Consider the following 18,810-nt stretch of genomic DNA (forward strand, 5'->3'; position numbering starts at 1 on the left):
ACTCTTCAGAACTGTGCAATTAAGTCTAGGTCCTTCTCCCAAACCCTTCTGCCAAAACACAACACATTATACTCCTCCATATTAAATTCCATCTCCACTTCTCTGACCATTCACACCTGTTAGAGTCCTTCTTTAATGAACATCGCCATTAACTGCCATCGACTGCAATCACATCCTGAATTTGGATGATTCAGCACTGATGTTTTAAAACAAAATTGAAGCCAAATATATCCAAAAGACACTATTCTACCTATAATTTTAAGATATGATCTAAGTCTGTCTTATGTTGTAGGATCTCCATTATACCTTGCAGATTCTCTTTCTTAAGCAGCAAATTAAGTTTATCCATTATATCATAGACCAACACCGACTCTATGGAGGCTCTGTTACGGCCTGAGGTATCTGTGCTTGCGCCCAGCCCGAGACTCTGAACGCCATGGCTGCTGCCCACTCCTTCCAGTAGGGCAAGCTGATGGGGGAGAAAATTGGTCACCATATTGTGAAGTGTTCTCTCTTTGGAGCCGGGATCCAGGAGCCAACATGCCACCTAGAAGGGGGAACAAACGTTTATTGTAGTTTACTTCTTTCTCAAGTCAAAGTTAGCTTCTTTTTTACAGACTCAGGCTTCCAGCAAAAATGAATTTGAACCTTTGGATCTTCATAAATGCCTTTCATGGAGATGTTACAGGCCTCCAGGAGAGTTTTGTAGTGTTGCTTGAAGTCATAGGTAAGAATGGAGCACTGTGCCTCAGCGGCTGCATCTCGCTGTAAACATGAACGTACATGAAGAAGCCTATCTCTCACAGTCAGCTCAGGGTCTAGAGGTGGAGGGGCCAAACTGTTGCTTAAATCTTCCAAAAAAAATTAAAAAGGCGTTTAAATATATATAAACAACAAGTGCAAATGCAGTACCAGTTTAAGTGTTCCGTGGCATTCTTTTGAAATAGGGTGGTGTGCAACAACAACAAATAGCATTATTTAGAGCCTTAAACATGGAAAAGTGAACCAAACTCCGTGTGTGAGCGCAACAACAGCTTTGAGATATATTTCAAGGCTTATTTGTATACACAGGCACTTGAAAAACACCAACATGTATTATTTTTACCAGTGGGATCTCATCCTGAGTGGATTTGGATGTGCTGATTGTTGGGAAAGATGATAATCTAAGCAAATTGATCCAGAGCAAAGATTTTCAAGTCTAATTTAGGTTTGCCCAAGATTATACTGAAGGCATTTTCTTACCAGTAATTTCCTGAGTCTCTTGCAAGGAGATGTAATAGGCATCCTTCCCTCCCCAACACACACACAAGCCAATCATGACACAGTCTTTGTGACTGCTCACTTCAAATCCATTTGTCTTAGCTTGAATCTTTACAGCATTCTGGGCTACAAAGTAAATAAAGACATCAAGATTAATTTAAAATTCTGTATTAATTATAGAGTAATTAATTCCTTTACAGTCTACAAGTGTATCCAATGTTTAAATGCAAATATCAATGCTGAATGGCCATTCGGCCCATCTAGTCTACACCGACTATCCAACAGAGCCTCTTACCCAGGCCCCATCCTCGTAACCCCATACATTTACCTCCCGCACCTCCCCCGCAATCCCCTAATCTACTCATCTTTGGACTGTGGGAGGGAACCAAAGCACCTGGAGGAAACCCACGCAAACGTAGGGAGAATATGTAAACTCCACAAAGACAGTCACCCAAGGCCAGAATCGAACCCGGGTCGCCAGCGCTGTGCTAACCACTGTGCCACTGTGCTGCCATTTAGAGAAGTTTCCTCACCAGGCAGCACGGCAGAAAATTTATTTAACATTTACAACAAGATAAATTTGTATAATTAGTAGATAAACATATCAGGTGGAATTCACCGAAAATAATGTGATCCAGCATCGTGAGCCATGCAAATCCCCCATCCCCCCTGATTATGGCCTCCCGGGAGTGTCTGGGCCAGCCGCGAACCCACCCTCCCTGCCCGCCCCCCCATCCACTCGTCCTGACACCCCCCCCCGCCTCAACAGGCCGACCTCGATCTCCATCACCCCCACCCCAATGGCCAGCCCCAATCAGCCCTTCCCTCTGTGAAGTTGTACGAATGAAGTAGTGGTATGATGGGAAAATTGGTCAAGTATTTGGTACAAAATAAGGAAAGCTGATCGAGCTATTCCAAAATGCCCAACCTCTATAAGATCCACATGACCTAGAGCCATATGAGTGAGACAAGATAAGGCCAGGGATGAAGGAGTCACCAACCTTCTTCTGTTCTATCAAAGGACAAGATAAAAGTATGACTGATGAGACAAAGAGTTTTAGGAGATCTACAGGTTGTACCATGATTTATGACATTGCTTATGACGCTACTACTGATCAAATTCCTAAATGACCTCTGGTAACGCAAACTGATAATGATTATGTGTAAATACTGAACTGATTCTTTACGTAAGCGCGGACTTGAGGAGGAGTTAGCAAGTCTCAATGACAGATCTCTAAACTCAAGTTTTTGCCAATACTGCATGCAGTCTTTTGGAAATAAAGACAAGTTATTTTGTTGGAACGAACTTTGTTGGGTCTTTCTACCAGTCAAGAAGCAGGAAAATTTCCACTTCAACACCTCCCTCTGTCACTGATCCCAAGTGCAGAGTGGCAGTGGGACCCACCCCACCCCCGCCCATGCCCCCTAGAGACCCCGCTCCCTTGGCACTGCCCAATGCAGTGTCACGGTGTCCCTGGACATTGCCTGGGGGGAAAGTGGCAACGCAGGCTGGCAAAGCCTAGGGGGAGCTCCGGCTTATCACCGACCTCCTGAGGGTTCTCCATGGATCCTATTCACTCCCAACCATGTTACAGATCTAAATTGTGATCTTAATATTAATGCTGGAAATCGGTGTGGAGCTGGCGATGCCGGAAGTCCAGTGGCCAGAGATGCGCAGAGGCCATGGCACCCAGTAGGAAATCCGTTACACAGCCTCTGCTTATGTCTCCCGGCCCGTTGTGCTGCAAGAATCCCATGCCTGCCTGCACGCTCCCCCCGCCCCCCACCCCCCCCCCCCCCCCCCCCCCCCAACAGACCAAGAGTAGTCTGCTACTGTATAGGTTGCTACTTTTTAAAGATAAATAATCTATTTACGTACCTTGTTTAAACCTGCCACCTATCTCTGAACTGGATGATAGAACATGTGGCTTTTTCTCACAGGCAGCTGCGACTGCAAATCTTTGTTTCGTTTTCCACTCTGTTATAAATGTCTGGAAAAGGGCTCGACTACTAGCAACGTCAATAATGGTCAATATTTCCGCACTGCAGGGGCCAGAGAGTGGGGACAAATTGTCTTGAGAAAGTTGAAGTGAAAAGCCTTCCGGTATGAAAGAACCATCAGCATCCCCATCACTGTTCATCACAGGACTACAATCTACATGATGTAACGGGGGATTTGCTTCCTCGCCTTCCCCACAAACAGGACCATGAGGTGAGCACACAGAGCTTGTTGGTGGCAAAGCTGGCTTTTTGCATTTTTCAGCTATCACTGCAGTCAATGCTATTTTCATTCTGGGAGTCATAGGTTCATTGGGAGGTGTTGGGGGGACTTCATTCCGACTGTCTGGCCTGGATTCGGGCAGCTTTTCCACTTCACAAGCGGATGTCTGGTTACTCGCGTCTGTTTGGTTGCTGTGATTCAGTGACACCTGATTGGGGGGTTGCTCTGTTTGATCCAACACCGGCACATATTCTGGATTTGGAGTTTCAGAGGTTCGTGTTGCACGGTCTTGAAAACCACAAATTTCTGCAAATCTCCTTGAGCAGTGGCCCTCTTCTTTGTCATTGATCTCTTTGTTCATATTTGGACATTTCTGACCCGAAGGAGCTGGGAATTGGTTTAGCATCTCTTTCATCCCTAGACTTAGATTGAGTGAAGTGTCTGACCACATCCATTTCCCGTTATCTGCCACCTCGTTTCCCACTAAACAGTCAGATAACCTGTTAGTTACCGTGCCTGGATTTGGGTTGCCACCTTTTATTTGACTATTCACCTTCTCCTGCTCTTGTGAACTTAAGCAATCAGCAATATTGCCATTTTGGTAGGAATCTCTGAAATCAGAGAGATTGAAGGACGCATCACTCCAATGTAAACAGGCTTCAGGAGCTTTGGCAGCTGTTTTTTGGAGGTCACTTTGATTCTGCATTCCACCTCCTGCACCCAGACTACAAGAAGACAAACATTCAGAGATCATATCTGCTTTAGGTAGGAGTTGCTGGCCAGGCGGTAAGCCCTGTGTATACGTATCATCGCTGGAGGAAATTTCTATGAAACTATCAAATAAACTATCACTCATGTTCAGGGTCATCTCGTAATCAGCATTGGAATGGACATACAGCTCCTGTTCTCTGTAATCAGAGCATGGATTGTTCCATACGCCACTCAATTTCTGAACTGAAACAGTTGGATTACTTTCTTCAATAGAGGTTGGAGTGTTGTAATCTAACAAGATGTTCTCCAGCTGAGTATCAGTTAAAGAAAAGTCATTAGCTTTCAGCAAAGGCAGACCTGTTTCAGAAGATGGATCTGGGACTGCGAGACCATTAAGAGATTTTGTTGTGGATTGCATTAAGTTGCAAGACTGTCCTTTTCCAAAGCTCTGCTTCTGACCACCAGTAAAGCTACAGTGTGCTAATTGCGGGTTTAGCTGTCTTAAAGTAGGCTTATTTTGCAATGTCCCATTTCCAACTGAGGTATTACCATCAAATTGTTTTGTACTTGTTTCAACATTAACTAAGTCCTCACCATTTCCTGACCTGGATTGGACTTTTGCTAACAGCTTAGTGCTTTCATTTTTTTGCTGATCTTCACAAGTGGGCAATGCCATGGTGCCGGCAGCAGCATGCTCTATGATCTTTTTAATTTGTGAATCCAACTGAAAGCTTTCATCAAACTCTCTTGTGGCAGAACACATCACAGAAGACTTGCACTCAACAACATTTGGGCTGTGTACGTTATTCTCCTTGCTAACAATTACTGGATGTCGGAGTTCTTTTTGTTTGAGGTTATTATTGGAGCAGTTGTCATATTGAATTTGGTGCAAAGTTGGAGCTGAATTTTCAGCAACACTCTTGTCCTTTTCAGTTTCCCCACCACTTTCTTTGCCCTTAGTTACTGGAAAGGAATGTTCCCCAACTTTTGACTGATCCAAACACTCCATAGCTGTCTTACAATGCCCATCAACTGGGAGACAAATACTTCCTCCAGGAAGATCATTTGATGGTTGCTTGTTAGCCAATTCCCTATTGCAGCGGGAATCCGCACTTCCTGCATTCTTGACATCATTAATGGCGGACTTGGTGGCACTATGTTCTAACGGGCCAGCAACTCCCACAACACTGAGGCCTTTTCCAGCTCCTTCTGAGCTTGGATCTATGGATGCCGCATTAGCGGCTTCAAGACTACTCCTAGACACAGCAGCAGGTGGAGTGGGTTCCTGTTGTACCACAGTCTGGTCAGGGTTCCATTCAATTCCCATCAAAGCCAGGTCTTGTCGAAGGTGGTTCTTGGCCTCTTCCACAATCAAGACAGCAGCATCTCTCTCAGTTAGTCCTTTCTTTCCACTAACCCAAATACATCGTGTCTTTCTACGCTCCTGAGCTTCACATTCACTCTCATCAACTGCTCTCCGAGAACTGACGTATAAGAAAGAGTAAACAATTACTGAACAAGTTTTCAACTTAAAAGTTTTCTTTTTACACAAATGTTACAAGCACAAGCTTTGAATCAAACAGAATCGTGGAAGTTTATAGAAGTAATTTTCTGAAAGAGTTAACCACTTAGTCCAATTTCTTTCCTCTTTAACATTTATCCACATATCTTTTGAACACTATATAATTTCCACCACTTTTTCAGGTAAGACAGTCCACATTCTAATGTTCCTCTACATAAAAAATATTATCTTTACCTCTCCCTTTGCATTTTGGTCATCTCTGCTATATCTGCTCCATTACCTGGACTGACTTCCTACAATAAAGCACCCACCTGGTGTTGAACACAATGGCCCAGCATTTCCTGGAGAGCTGCACTTATGTAATGGTGCATCAATGCCCTAGAGACCAGACTCGGAAATGCTAGAAAACTATGGATGAAATATCTATCAGTGAGATTGGTCTGCTGAATCTTACCTTTGCAGGAAATTCTGTGTGACTACTCTAATCAGAAATAATGTCATTGAAGTTCCATTTCATTATTCTGGATTCCTACTTGTCAAAAGCCCAAACACAACTTTGCTCATACGTTCAAGAAATCACAAGTTAGCATTTCATTACCCTTCATACTTTCCTTCTGATTCCATTTGCCTCACCAGTCTCACTCCCTTTTCCTTCTACCATTTATTTAACATATTCTCAAATATTGATCTGGTTTCTGCATTTTTTTTTTCTCTCATTATTCATCTATGGGATGTGAGCGTCGCTGGCGAGACTAGCATTTATTGCCCATTGCTAATGTCCCTTGAGAAAGTGGTGGTAGGTTGCCTTCTTGGACCTCTGCAGTCCATATGGTGTAAGTATACCCAAAGTGCTGTTCGGGAGGCAGTTCCAGGATTCGTCTGAGCGACAATGAAGGAATGCTGATTATATCCCTAAGTCAGGTTGCTGTGTATTATAAAAAAGAATCTGCCTCCACCTCGCTCTCAAGCAGTACATTCCAGATCCTGACCTCATGCTTTCTCATGTCGTCTTTGGTTCTTTTGCCAATTACCTTAAATCACTGTCCATTAGTTCTCAACCTTTCTGCCAAAGGAAAGGTTTCTCCCCATTTCCTCTCTCCCCACCACACGTTTTTGACCTCCTCTATCTAATCACCTCCCAATCTTCTCTTCTCCAAGGAGAACAACCCTAGAGTCTCCAGTCTATCTTCCTAACTGAAGTTCCTAATCCCTGGAAGAATTTATGCCAACTTTTGCTGCACTCTCTCTAAAGTCTTCACACCCTTCCTAAAGTCTGGTGCCCAGAACTGAACTCAATACTGCAGCTGACATTGAACCAATATTTTATAATGGTTCATCATACCTTCCTTCCTTCCTTTCATACTCTATACCTAAGCTTATAAAGTCCAGGATCCCATACGCCTTTTTAATCACTTTCCTAACCCACCCAGCTACCTTCAATGAATTGTGTACATTTACCATTCAAATTTAGAATTGTACTATTTAATTTCTATTCCACTGTACTGCTCTTCTTGTCAAAATGTTTCACTTCACACTTCTTTGCATTAAATGCCATTTGCCATGTGTTTGTTCATTTGATCAGCCTGCCTATGTCCTCTTGAGGTCAATCTCTACTCTCCTCACATTTCACCATCTTCCAAGTTTTAGGCCACCTGGAAATTTTACAATTGTGCCCTGCACGCCAAGGTCTAGGTCATTCATGTAGATCAAGAAAAACAGTGGTTCTAGTACCAACACTTGGGAACACCACTATATACCTTCCTTCCTAAGATTTGAAATGCAACGATTGGGTGAACAGGGGAAGACGCAACCAGCTGGAGGCAACCAGCCCTCAGGAGTGGGGGCGGGCAATTAGGGAGGATGATGGGGGGTGTGGGGGATAGTGAGATATTTCCCAATGCACACTCGGGAAATCAGATGCACGCGCAATGGCAATTGGTTTTCTGATGTGAATAGACTCCGTCCACTCCCCCAACTGGCAAGAATCATACTTTGCCTCATTTCTTTTCTCTAAGTGGCATAAGATTTGAATTTTTCTCTCGTCAAAAATAGAGATCTGAAACTCTCCCATTTTCGTGCTCATTCAGCACTTATGATTTCTTTGGGAAGACTGCCCTCGGGTCTTTTCCCTAAAGATACCCCCTGGTTGCTAAGCTGCAACTCTATCTTATCTGCTTATTCTTCTACCTTCATGGAACTGTGGGCATGCATTCAAAGGTCCACTACAGTTCTCAGTATACCACTATTTACTGTGTATTTTCTTACCTTATTTGCCCTCCTTAAACTCGAGTTTACAATTCTTCAGACTGAATTCCATTGGCCACTTCTCTGCATATCTAACCCAGTCCCTCAGGGCCTTTATGCAGTAAACAGCATTCTCTTCAATATCAACCACACAGCCAGCTTTTGGATCACCTCCAAACTCCTTAATCTTGAGCCCTACATTTAAGTATAAACCATTGATACTTACCACAAAAAAAGGGACTAACTATTGAGACCTGCAGAATCTCACTGGAAACAGTATTTTAATTATTATAGAATCCCTAAAGAAGGGGGCCATTCAGCTTATCAAGACTGCAACCACAATCCCACCAGGGCCCTATATATTCCATTACCTCTCAGTTCCTGCCACTGAGCCAATTCTGGATCCAATTCGTCATTTACCTTTGGATCCTTCAGCTTTTTACTTTTCTGACCAGGTGGGATTCTGTCAAATGTCTTACTAAGATCTATGTAGTTTGCCTCAAACATGATACTTCCATTGACTCTCCTTGCAACTTCCCCAGAAAATGCATTTAGTCAGACACGACCTTCTTCATTAATCCAAGCTGACTGTCCTTAGTTAATCTGTGCCTTTCTAAATGGCAATTCATCACTTTTTTTTCAAACAACAAACCTGTCCTTTTCTCCTTTTTCAAACAATGCCAAGTTATTAAGTGTCCTCCAGTCCTTTGGCATCATGCCTAAGCCAGAAAGGATTGAAAATGATAATTAGTGCCTCTGCTATTTCCTCTCTAACCAATTTTATCATTCTGAGACACATTTCATCTGGGTCTGGTGATAGATACTAAAATCTTTATCCTTTGTTTTCTGACAATTTTTATCCCATCAGATATTGTACATTTCTCTTTGTCAAATACAATGAGTGGGATCTTCCTGCCACGCTCGCCCCAAGGACAGAAATTTCTGCCCAAAGTCAATGAACCTTTGCATAACTCGTGTACCACTCGCTACAATTCCCGTAGCGAGCAAGATGGGAAAGTTCCACCCAATGTCTGTATCAATCCCCTCACAGATGCAAAGTATTCATTAAGAACTATACTTATACCTTCTATCTCCACACACAGATTACCTTTTACCTTATCTATTCCCTTGCTGTGTGTGTTAATAATACACTTTTGGATTTTACTTGCCAATATTTTTTCATGCCCTTTATTAGCTTTTATGTACTTACACAATTCCAATGCTACACAATCCTACACAAAGCTAATAACATTGTGGGGCAAGGTTTATATCAAATTATATCAGTATGTCAATAATTCTTAAAATCCAAATATTGATATCCAGTTAAAGCTCTACCTTTTAAATGGTACAGCATTTCTCAGTGCTGTTTCTACATCAGCAGGGTTGCCACGTGCCAGCTCAGACACAGTGGTGAATCCAGCATTATATAGTGCTCGAGCACGCTGTGCATTCAGCAAGGAGATCCGCACCAGATCACAGAGTTGTCGCTGGATACCAAAACTAAGACGGCTCTGAAACTGAGACAGCAGCAGCTCCATATTGTGCCAGCCGAGCCGGTTACTAAATATTGTTACCATACCTGCACAAGATGCAAAAGATCAGTTAACAATTCCATCGCCACCAAAACAGTTTTAGAAAAGAATGGTGCCACTCCCAGTTGGGTAAAGCAATGGCGCACCAGAAGAGTTGATTAAAAGCAGCCTACACCGGTTCCATTTAGAGCCACTGTTTGTCGCTTATGTTTTAAACTCTTGCCTGCATAAGTTGCTGCAGACTGCTGCAGAGACTGAAGCTGTCCTCGACTGCAGTGGTATTTCTTTGTTACAATTCCAAGTGGAACTTCATTGATTAGATCGAGTAACACAAGGCTGGTGAAAAATCTGCAGCATCGAGAAAACAAAATAGACGTGCATGTTGGTCAGGATGCATACTAAATATTGTAAGCTACACAATAATGAAGTTTTAGAGTTTTACATCAGAAACTCCTACATAATCTTCACAGTCTCTCCCTTCTCAACTGTTCCTGTCAAAGCTCTCAAACTTCAAGTAAAGCCAGGCATTCTGCATAGAATTTGGCCTTCAACTTAAGGGCCAAATGAGGAAACTGGCCAGGGTTCATAGAATCCCTACAGTACAGAAGGAGGCCATTCGGCCCATTGAGTCTGCACCAACCACAATACCACCCAGCCCTAATGCCCAGCAAGGCTCACAGTTCCAAAGGGAAAAAACTTAAAAAAAAAATCAGAACACAAAAAAAACTTACGACAGGTAATTACCGTGAAAATGCAGATAAGCACAAGATTATCTATAATTAAGCCAGAAGCATACTTAACATATTAAATATATAGTAAATGTGGAAATTGATCTCATTCCGTAGACTTTAGTGAGTGTAATGGTAATCTATTGCTAAACCTGGTTATTACATAGTTTTTAAAAGTATTATACGGTTGAAACACAGAGCTCTTCCAAACAGCCCAGTCCATGGGAAGCTCTTATTTTGCCATCATTCAGTTAAAATCAGATATAAAGCTGATATGTCAGTTACCACAAATTAAAAATGTAACATTGCTGGAATTCCTAACAGCTTTTGCTGCAGACTAGAACATGATTAGTTTTGATAGCCCTTTACTCAAACAATGAATCAATACTTTATGGGGAGGAGGGAAGAACAGAAGTAAATATGTCATCAGCACCTTTTGTGAATGGCCATTTGTCTGTGCTGTTTATCAGTCTTTGGAATAAGTTTCCCTTTAATCGAGCGAGCCAAGAAACCTTCCTCAATTCCAACCAGCTCTGCAACTTTCTTCATTGAGGCCGACAGGTTCTCCCACAAGCAAAAGAACTGATACCAGTCAATGGTCACCCATTCTTCATAGACCGGTGTGATCTGAAGTTAGTGGCAAAAGAAAAATCATTAGCGCCCATCACAAGACCCACACCACGTCCTAGTCGCCACACTCTGACGCCTGTTCAGGTATAATTTAGCATGGCCAATGCACCTATTTTGCATGTCTTTCGGATGTGGAAGGAAACCGGAGCACCAGGAAGAAACCACGCAGACAGGGAGAACATGCAGACTCCGCACAGGCAATGACCCAAACCAGGAATTGAACCCAGGTCCTTGGCACTGTGAAGCAGCAGTGCTAACCATTGCATCACCGTGCCATTAGGGAGAGAATTTAGGATTTTGACCCAGTGACAGTGAAGGAATGGCGAGATATTTCCAACTCAGGATGGTGAGTGATTTGGAGGGGAATTTGCAGGTAGTGGTGATCCTTGCCCTTGTAGATAGAAGTGGTCTTGGGTTTAGAGGGTGCATTTGCAAGATCCCGACTGGTAAAGATCTCAACCTCCCCTCCCCAGGAAAGTTGAGTGTGATAACTGAGGATACAAGACTTGGGCATTCATTTATTTAAAATTAAATCTGGAAGATGTTCCCCAGATCCCATCTCCGCAGTACAGAAACAGATCATTCATCCAACAAGTCTTGGCTAGTGTTTGATTTGATTTTTGATTTGATTTATCATTGTCACATATACTAACATACAGTAAAAAATATTGTTTCTTGCGTGCCATACAGACAAAGCATACCGTACAGAGAGAAGGAAATGAAAGGGTGCAAAGTGTAGTGTTATAGTCATGGTTAGGGTGTAGAGAAAGATCAGTAAAGTAAACTTTGTTTATTAGTCACAAGTAGGCTTACATTCACACTGCAATGAAGTTACTGTGAAAACCCTTAGTCGCCACATTCCGGTGCCTGTTCAGATACACTGAAGGAGAATTTAGCACAGCCAATTCATCTAACCTGCACATCTTTGATCTGTGGGAGGAAACCGGAGAATTCGGAGAAAACCAGAGCAGACATGGGGAGAACATGCAAATTCCACACAGACAGGGACCCAAGCCGGGAACTGAATCTGGGTCCCTGGCACTGTGAGGTAGCAGTGCTAACCACTGTGCCGCCCAATGTGAGGCAGGTCCATTCAAAAATCTGACGCAGCAGGGAAGAAGCTGTTCTTGAGTCGGCCGGTACGTGACTCAAACTTTTGTATCTGTTTCCTGATGGAAGAAGGTGGAAGAGAGAATGTCTGGGGTGTGTGGGGTCCTTAAATATGCTGGCTGCTTTGCCGCGGAGGCAGAAGTGTAGACAGAGTCAATGGATGGGAGGTTGGTTTGCATGATGGATTGGGCTACATTCACTACCTTTTGTAGTTTCTTGTGGTCTTGGGCAGAGCAGGAGCCATACCAAGCTGTGATATAACCAGAAAGAATGCTTTCTGTGCTGCATTTGTAAAAATTGGTGAGAGTCGTAACTGACATGTCAAATTTCCTTAGTCTTCTGAGAAAGTAGATGCAGTGATGGGCTTTCTTAACTATAATGTCAGCATAAACAGGTTGTTGGCAATCTGGACACCTAAAAACTTGAAGCTCTTGACCCTTTTTACTTTGGCCCCATTGATGTAGACAAGGGCATGTTCTCCTTTACGTTTGTTCTCCACATAAGCTTCATCTCACCCTAGTTCCTCTCACCCCATCAGCATACCTTTCTAATCTATTCTCACTCATGCACTCATCCAATTTCCCCTTGAATGTATCAATGATATTACAGAGTCCTCTACAGACAATGTCAATGTCAGATTAGTTCAAAACACCAAAAGAATTGAAGGCCACAAAACTAAAAATACATTTATGTAAAGATATTCCCTCTTGGAAAAGTAAACATGATGATTAGGGGGATCCCTACAACACTGTAACATTTTCTGATTAGTTAATGAGAATCTACAGGGATGGGAAAAATGGATTTGTGCTGGCTTAAGTTCCACAGGTTTGGTAGCCTCCAATTCATCAAGGACCCAATTTTACCGTCACATTGTGTCCGTTTTCAGGCACAAAATCTTGGTAAAGTCGGGCATGAGGTGGGTTGCGCGATCCGTGTCCATTTCTGCGCCGGTTCCCCCTTTATCAAGGGCTGAAAATGCCAGCAATCACACTGTGCCTGAAACAGGCATGATGGCCATTTCAATGTATTTGCTCATATTTAGACTGACTTAATGGGCTACACGCCCAACTTTACCGGCACTTCCCCCTTTAACTACACGTTTGCCCAACCAGAATTGGTGCAAAACAGACATGCTCCATATATGTCCGATTCAGGTGCTCCGTCAGTGAGAGTTAGTGAGGAGGTAAATGCCAAGCATCGGAAGGCTCTTTGCTTGAGATCGGTGGGTTGGTTCGGGGGTGCGGGGTGGGGTGGGGGGGTATCCGAGCGCTCTCTGCTTGAGATCGGTGGGGAGAGGGGGGTGAAAAGGGGTCTGCTTCTACTCTGCCTGAGATCAGTGGAGGTGAAAGAGGGATTCGCTGCCACTCTGCTTGTGATTGGTGGAAGGGAAGGGAGGTCTCCTGCCACTCTGCCTGAGATCTGTGGGGGGGAAGTGAGGGGAGGAGTCTGGGTGGTGAGGAGGGGTAGGGAGGGTTAAAGGGGTCAGTAATGAGTAATGGGGGTGGGGCAATGTCTGTGGAGGAAGGGAGAGGTGTTATCTGGTCCGGGAAGGATGTGGCAGAGGAGCAGCATTCTATCTTTTTTTTCTGCACATGCGCAGTTGGAAGCTCCGATTGGAGCTGCAGGATTTCAGGCATGTTAAGCCTCACCCAGAGGCTTGTGCAGTGCAAGTTGGAATTGCTATTTTTGCAGGCACAGTGCATATGAGGTGCCTGAGAACGGGTCTAAAAGTCGGATCTGAAACACTCCCATTTCAAGTCTGCCCAGCACATAGAATAAAAATGGTAAAATAGGGACCCAAGTGTCAAGCTTAGACTGTGACCATGCAAGGCTACTCATTCCTGGGAATGGGGCCAGTCATCACAGCAAATACTCATTTCCTTACCCAATGGCAAAAACACATACTTTCACAATGCTGACCAGACTGAAATATTTTCCTTCAGAGAATAGGTTACCATAACTGAGTTACAGTATTTATATAAAACTTAGCAATTATTGGCTTCTTAACTCTGGTGACACTAATGGTGACATGCACACATTCACAATAGCGTCAAAAACACATTGTCTATTTTTTCAAATATATTTTACAGTTTGAATGCAGCATCTGAATTTGTTACTGAAGGAAATGTACCGATTGCGACAGCCCAATAAAAGGAGCTTCTGCCATCACAAAGCACAGAGAATACAGGTATTGTGATATAATTGTCCCATAGCTTCAGCATGACAGTGAGGTCAGGCTTATATCAGAAGAACAGCGATTGTAAATTGACAGGCCATTCACTGCCAGGTGTGTGAAATTAAACCAACATCAAGACTTGAAGGAGCATCAGGCTGCACAGAGGAGAACTAATCATGGAACATTCTAACCGTTGTCCATTGGTTTCTATACATAGCACGAAAATCACAATTGATGCTAAACCACAAAGAAAATTCCCATTGTACCTGATAGAGAATATGAAGATCATTCTCCAAAACAAACCCTTTCATTGCTTTCTGTAAGTCAGCAAAGATTCTCAGTGCATCTGGAGGAGACAATGAGGAAGCGAGAGTGGCTGCTCCCAGTTGTGTGGGTCGATACAGTTGAGCTATGAAAATAAAACACATACATTGTCTATACAAGTACAATTATACTATCAGAATCTTACAGCACAGAAGGCCATCATTTTGCCTGCAGCAGCTTTTTGAAGAAGTTGCCCAATTTAGTTCCAAATGCAGTGTTTTCCAGATTAGCTCATTAATTCCTCCTCTTCAATTACTATCTTCAAGTTTTAGGTGAATCAATTTTACCAAGAGGTCGAATTGAATAATGCAATTTATTTGTGAGTGCAGCATTGTTTTCAGCACTCAATTGTGCAATAAATCAGTAAACAAAACTGTGGAAATTTAAATAAGGCCATGATCCAGTCACAAAATTCCTATATTGATTAATATTTCTCTTGAAAAAAATTATAAACCTAAATGACATGATAAAAAATGGAACAGAGTGCTTGTGATTTGAAGTTGAAATGAGACCCAGACGTGGTGACATGGTGGCATTGTGATTAGCACCGCTGCCTTACAGCGCCAAGGACCTTGGCTCAATTGCAGCCTGGGGTTGTACGTTCTCCATGTGGGTTTCCTCCGGGTGCTCCAGTTTCTTCCCATAGTCCAAAGATGTGCAGGTTAGGTGGACTGGCCATGCTAAATTGCCCCTTAGTGTCCCAGATATGTAGGTTAGGGGAATTAGTAGGATAAATACATGGCATTATGGGAATAAGGCCACGACAAGTAGGACGCTCTGTCAGAGAATTGGTGCAGACTCGGATGGGCAGGATGGCCTTCTTCTGCACTGTTGAGACACTATGAATAAGTGCACATCATCCAAAGGCAGAAGAATTAATCCACAATAAATATTCAAAAAAAGCAAAAAAAGGTTTGGAAATTGGAGGAGAAAATACAACAGGAAAGACAGAAAGTATCTGAGTCACAGATAGAACATGGTCACCTGAATTATCTAAGACCTTTTTTTCTAACATATATATATATATAAATGCAGGAGAGATTATCACAATGTGCTTGAGAGCACAAGAAAACAAGAGAAATTTGAGAAAGTTGAAATCTTGCATAAACAAATGCTTGGGTTTTACTTCTGGCTTGTTCTTTACTATTGAAAAGTCCCAGGAATTTCAGTTCCCATTGAAAATCTTAGATTTTTAAATCGTTGAGTGAGCAAATGCATTGAAGCAGCAGCCTTGTAAACTTCCAGGTCCCCCATATTGTAATCTGACCAAAGCCATATTATTAACAAAATATACCAGAGGCCACTGTAGTTTTACAGGAGAGGTAAGAAGGGAGAAATCAAAAGATAATCATCCAACTGTACTTGGTCAGGTCAGTCTAGAAAGTGATATGGAGTAAATTTTTACTCTGTCCATTGATTAGGGGTAATACACGATAGAGGTAAAACCAAAATAACCAATGAACAAAGAAAAATAGGCAGGTTAGTGATTACCAGTTGTATACTGAAGTATAAGGTTGAGAAACTGACTAAACTTTTTTGCAGGTCACTGCTGAAAATCATTGGATTTGTTTGTGACCATAATATGATAGAATTTTGCATTGTTTGAATGTGATACTGTTCACACAAAATTAAGATCAAATCTGAAGATATGACTGGTAGGTTGGCTATGGATTGTCTTATGGAGGAGAGATTGAGGAAACTGGAAACTAATTAAAAAAGTGACACTTCAAGTCTCCAAGAATGAGGGACAACCTCATTGAAGCTTACAAAATTCCTACAGGGAAAGACAGGGTAAGTGTAGATACAAGACGTTTTACTGGCTGGTGAGTCTAAAATCAGGGGAAATAATCTCAAGGTGAGGTGCAGGCCATTAAAGACCGATGAGGGGGAATTTCTTCACTCGGGAGGTGGTGAATCTTTGGAATTCGCTACCACAGAGGGCTGTGGAATCTCAATAATTCAGCAGGTTCGAGACAAAAATTGATACATTTCTGGAGGCTAATGACATTGAGGGATATGTGGGAAAGCGGCATTGAGCTTGATGATTGACTATGATCTAATTGAGTGGCACAGCAAGCTCGATGAGCTGAATGGTCTACTCCTGTTCCTAGTTTCATTTAAATAATACCAGATGCAGGACAGAACAAAAAGTATTGGGTAAAATTAAACTGAGTTGAATAAAACACAAGGTAAACAATTTATCACAGAACTGTAAAAGCAGACGATCCTGTGTGAATAAACAGGATTACTATTTCAAAATTGAAACAATAGATGTAAAAAAAACGTGCAGTGTGGAACTAGTTTTGGAAAGGGCAAGTCAGGTAATCTGTCTGAATATTAAAATGTATCTGAAACTTTATTTGCCAAAGAATAAAATAGAAGTAAATGCAAAGTTACTTTTATCCCCTTCCTGGTCCTCCTCCAGAATCTGAATAAGTTCATTCTCCATTAGGTACTGAATAGAGTCCTCAATAGCATTGCCCTGGATTGTTGCCGACTCAGTCTCTTGTGCACTGGCAGCCAGCAGTGTGCAGGAGGCATACATACGGACATCTTCTGGGGTACTGGCAACACCGCCCACTATTATCTGAAACCAAGATAGAGAGCCCAGAGTTTTAGAAATCTGACATGACCAAAGCATCCCTCCAGTCTGACAGATTGTATTTTCACATACACAGTCCAAACCAGAGAGAATCATACAATTGGAATACAGCACAACTTCCCAGCCACTTCAGCTTGAACCAATTTTCTTTCCCATAATCATCTACAATCTGTGAATTGTATGTGGCATGACCCCGAGTGACAATTTCTATTTCACTTACATTTCTTGATCTTTTGGATTCTGTAAAAGCACTGGGATCAATATCTCGCCAAAGGGCACTAAATGAATCATTCACTCATCAACAAGGAATTATTTGTGATTTACCATCCTGCCTGTGCCTAGCAGATAATAATGCTTCAATCTGACCTGCTAAACTGCCTTACATCAACTATTCCAGATCCTATTAGTGCTTCTACTATTACCTTCCCATTAAAATCAAGCTGAGTAATTGAACACCAATGTCTCAACAATTACCAAAAAGGTCAGACAAGAACAAGAACTAATAATCGTGCAGTAACCTCAGAATCATAGTTAGCAGTGCTTAAACAGTGACCCTGAAATAACTAATAGTTACAATCTAAATGGGTAGCATGGTGATACAGTGGTTAGCACTGCTGCTTCACAGCGCCAGGTTTCAATTCCGGCCTTGGGTGACTGTCTCAGTGTCTGCGTGGATTTCCTCCCACAGTCCAAAGATTGCAGGTTAGGTTGATTGGCCATGCTAAATTGCCCCTAGTGTCAGGGAATTAGCAGGGTAAATACGTGGGTTGTAGGAATAGGGCCTGGGTGAGATTGAGGTCGGTGCAGACTAGATGGACCGAACGGCCTCCTTCTGCATTATAGGGATTCTATGATTCTATTCTATGACTAAACAAAGAACCAAGGTTACAAAGGCAGCTCAGTTCTGTTACAGCAAATGCTTGCTGATCGTAAATTTACTATTGGAGTCAGTGTCTGAAACTGATTATAAACAGATGAGATCAATTTTGGATTAAACTCCAGAAAATGCTAGATTAAAGTAGAGAATAATCTTAGCAAAATTTAAGCAATTTATGTAACTTCGCCCACATGAGCATCGGAGGTGGGGGGTGGTGGGGGCGGAGTGGTTTGCATGAGCTGATTGCCCTTCCTCTGAGAGGCTAACATTAGCCTCTGTAGTAGAGCCTCCTTTTATATTTTATCAATCTACTGACAGAGATGAAGATAAACTTCTGAATTTATTACAGTTTTTTTTTGACCAGTTCTACGCCAATTCTTTCTATAATTGAATGATCAGATGTGTAAATAGATCATTTTGCCTGAGGTTTTGAGAAAAACTAATGCATAAATGACTTTACTCTAGGGCTCCAGAGCCTCAGAAATATATTCAGACCACATTTTAAATGTTTTACAGTGCAGTTACATACAAAACAACAAGCAAGCTCTGAATTACAGTTTGAAGACTTGTGCATATCCAAAATTTAAATTAAGATTTCATCAATATCAAGCTTGACTTATTCTAATCAATACAATTGGGTGGCACGGTGGCACAGTGATTAGCACTGCTGCCCCTCAGCGCCAAGGACCCGGGTTCAATTACCGGCTTGGGTCACTGTCTGTGCACAGCCTGCACATTTCCCCGTGACTGTGTGGGTTTCCTCTGGGTGCTCTGGTTTCTTCCCACAGTCCGAATGACATGCTGGTTAGGTGCATTGGCCAAGCTAAATTCTCCCTCACTGCACCCGAACAGACACCAGAGTGTGTAACTAAG

General features: G+C 42.4%; 1 protein-coding gene across 1 annotated transcript in view; it reads right to left on the reverse strand.

The window, feature by feature from the left end:
• Positions 1-18,810, reverse strand: part of polq (polymerase (DNA directed), theta) — a 73,536-nt gene that overhangs the window by 24,864 nt on the left and 29,862 nt on the right. Inside the window, exons 13-21 of the mRNA XM_080203436.1 lie at positions 16,856-17,045; positions 14,401-14,543; positions 10,652-10,845; positions 9,714-9,838; positions 9,294-9,537; positions 3,140-5,676; positions 1,243-1,386; positions 649-851; positions 307-547 (exon numbers count right to left, since the gene is read on the reverse strand). Of these exons, the coding sequence (XP_080059562.1) occupies positions 307-547; positions 649-851; positions 1,243-1,386; positions 3,140-5,676; positions 9,294-9,537; positions 9,714-9,838; positions 10,652-10,845; positions 14,401-14,543; positions 16,856-17,045 (4,021 nt within the window). The remainder of the gene's footprint in view (positions 1-306; positions 548-648; positions 852-1,242; positions 1,387-3,139; positions 5,677-9,293; positions 9,538-9,713; positions 9,839-10,651; positions 10,846-14,400; positions 14,544-16,855; positions 17,046-18,810) is intronic.

The sequence above is a fragment of the Carcharhinus amblyrhynchos genome, chromosome 15 (assembly GCF_965287045.1).
Source record: "Carcharhinus amblyrhynchos chromosome 15, sCarAmb.v2.hapA, whole genome shotgun sequence".
NCBI classification, from domain to species: Eukaryota; Metazoa; Chordata; class Chondrichthyes; order Carcharhiniformes; family Carcharhinidae; genus Carcharhinus; species Carcharhinus amblyrhynchos.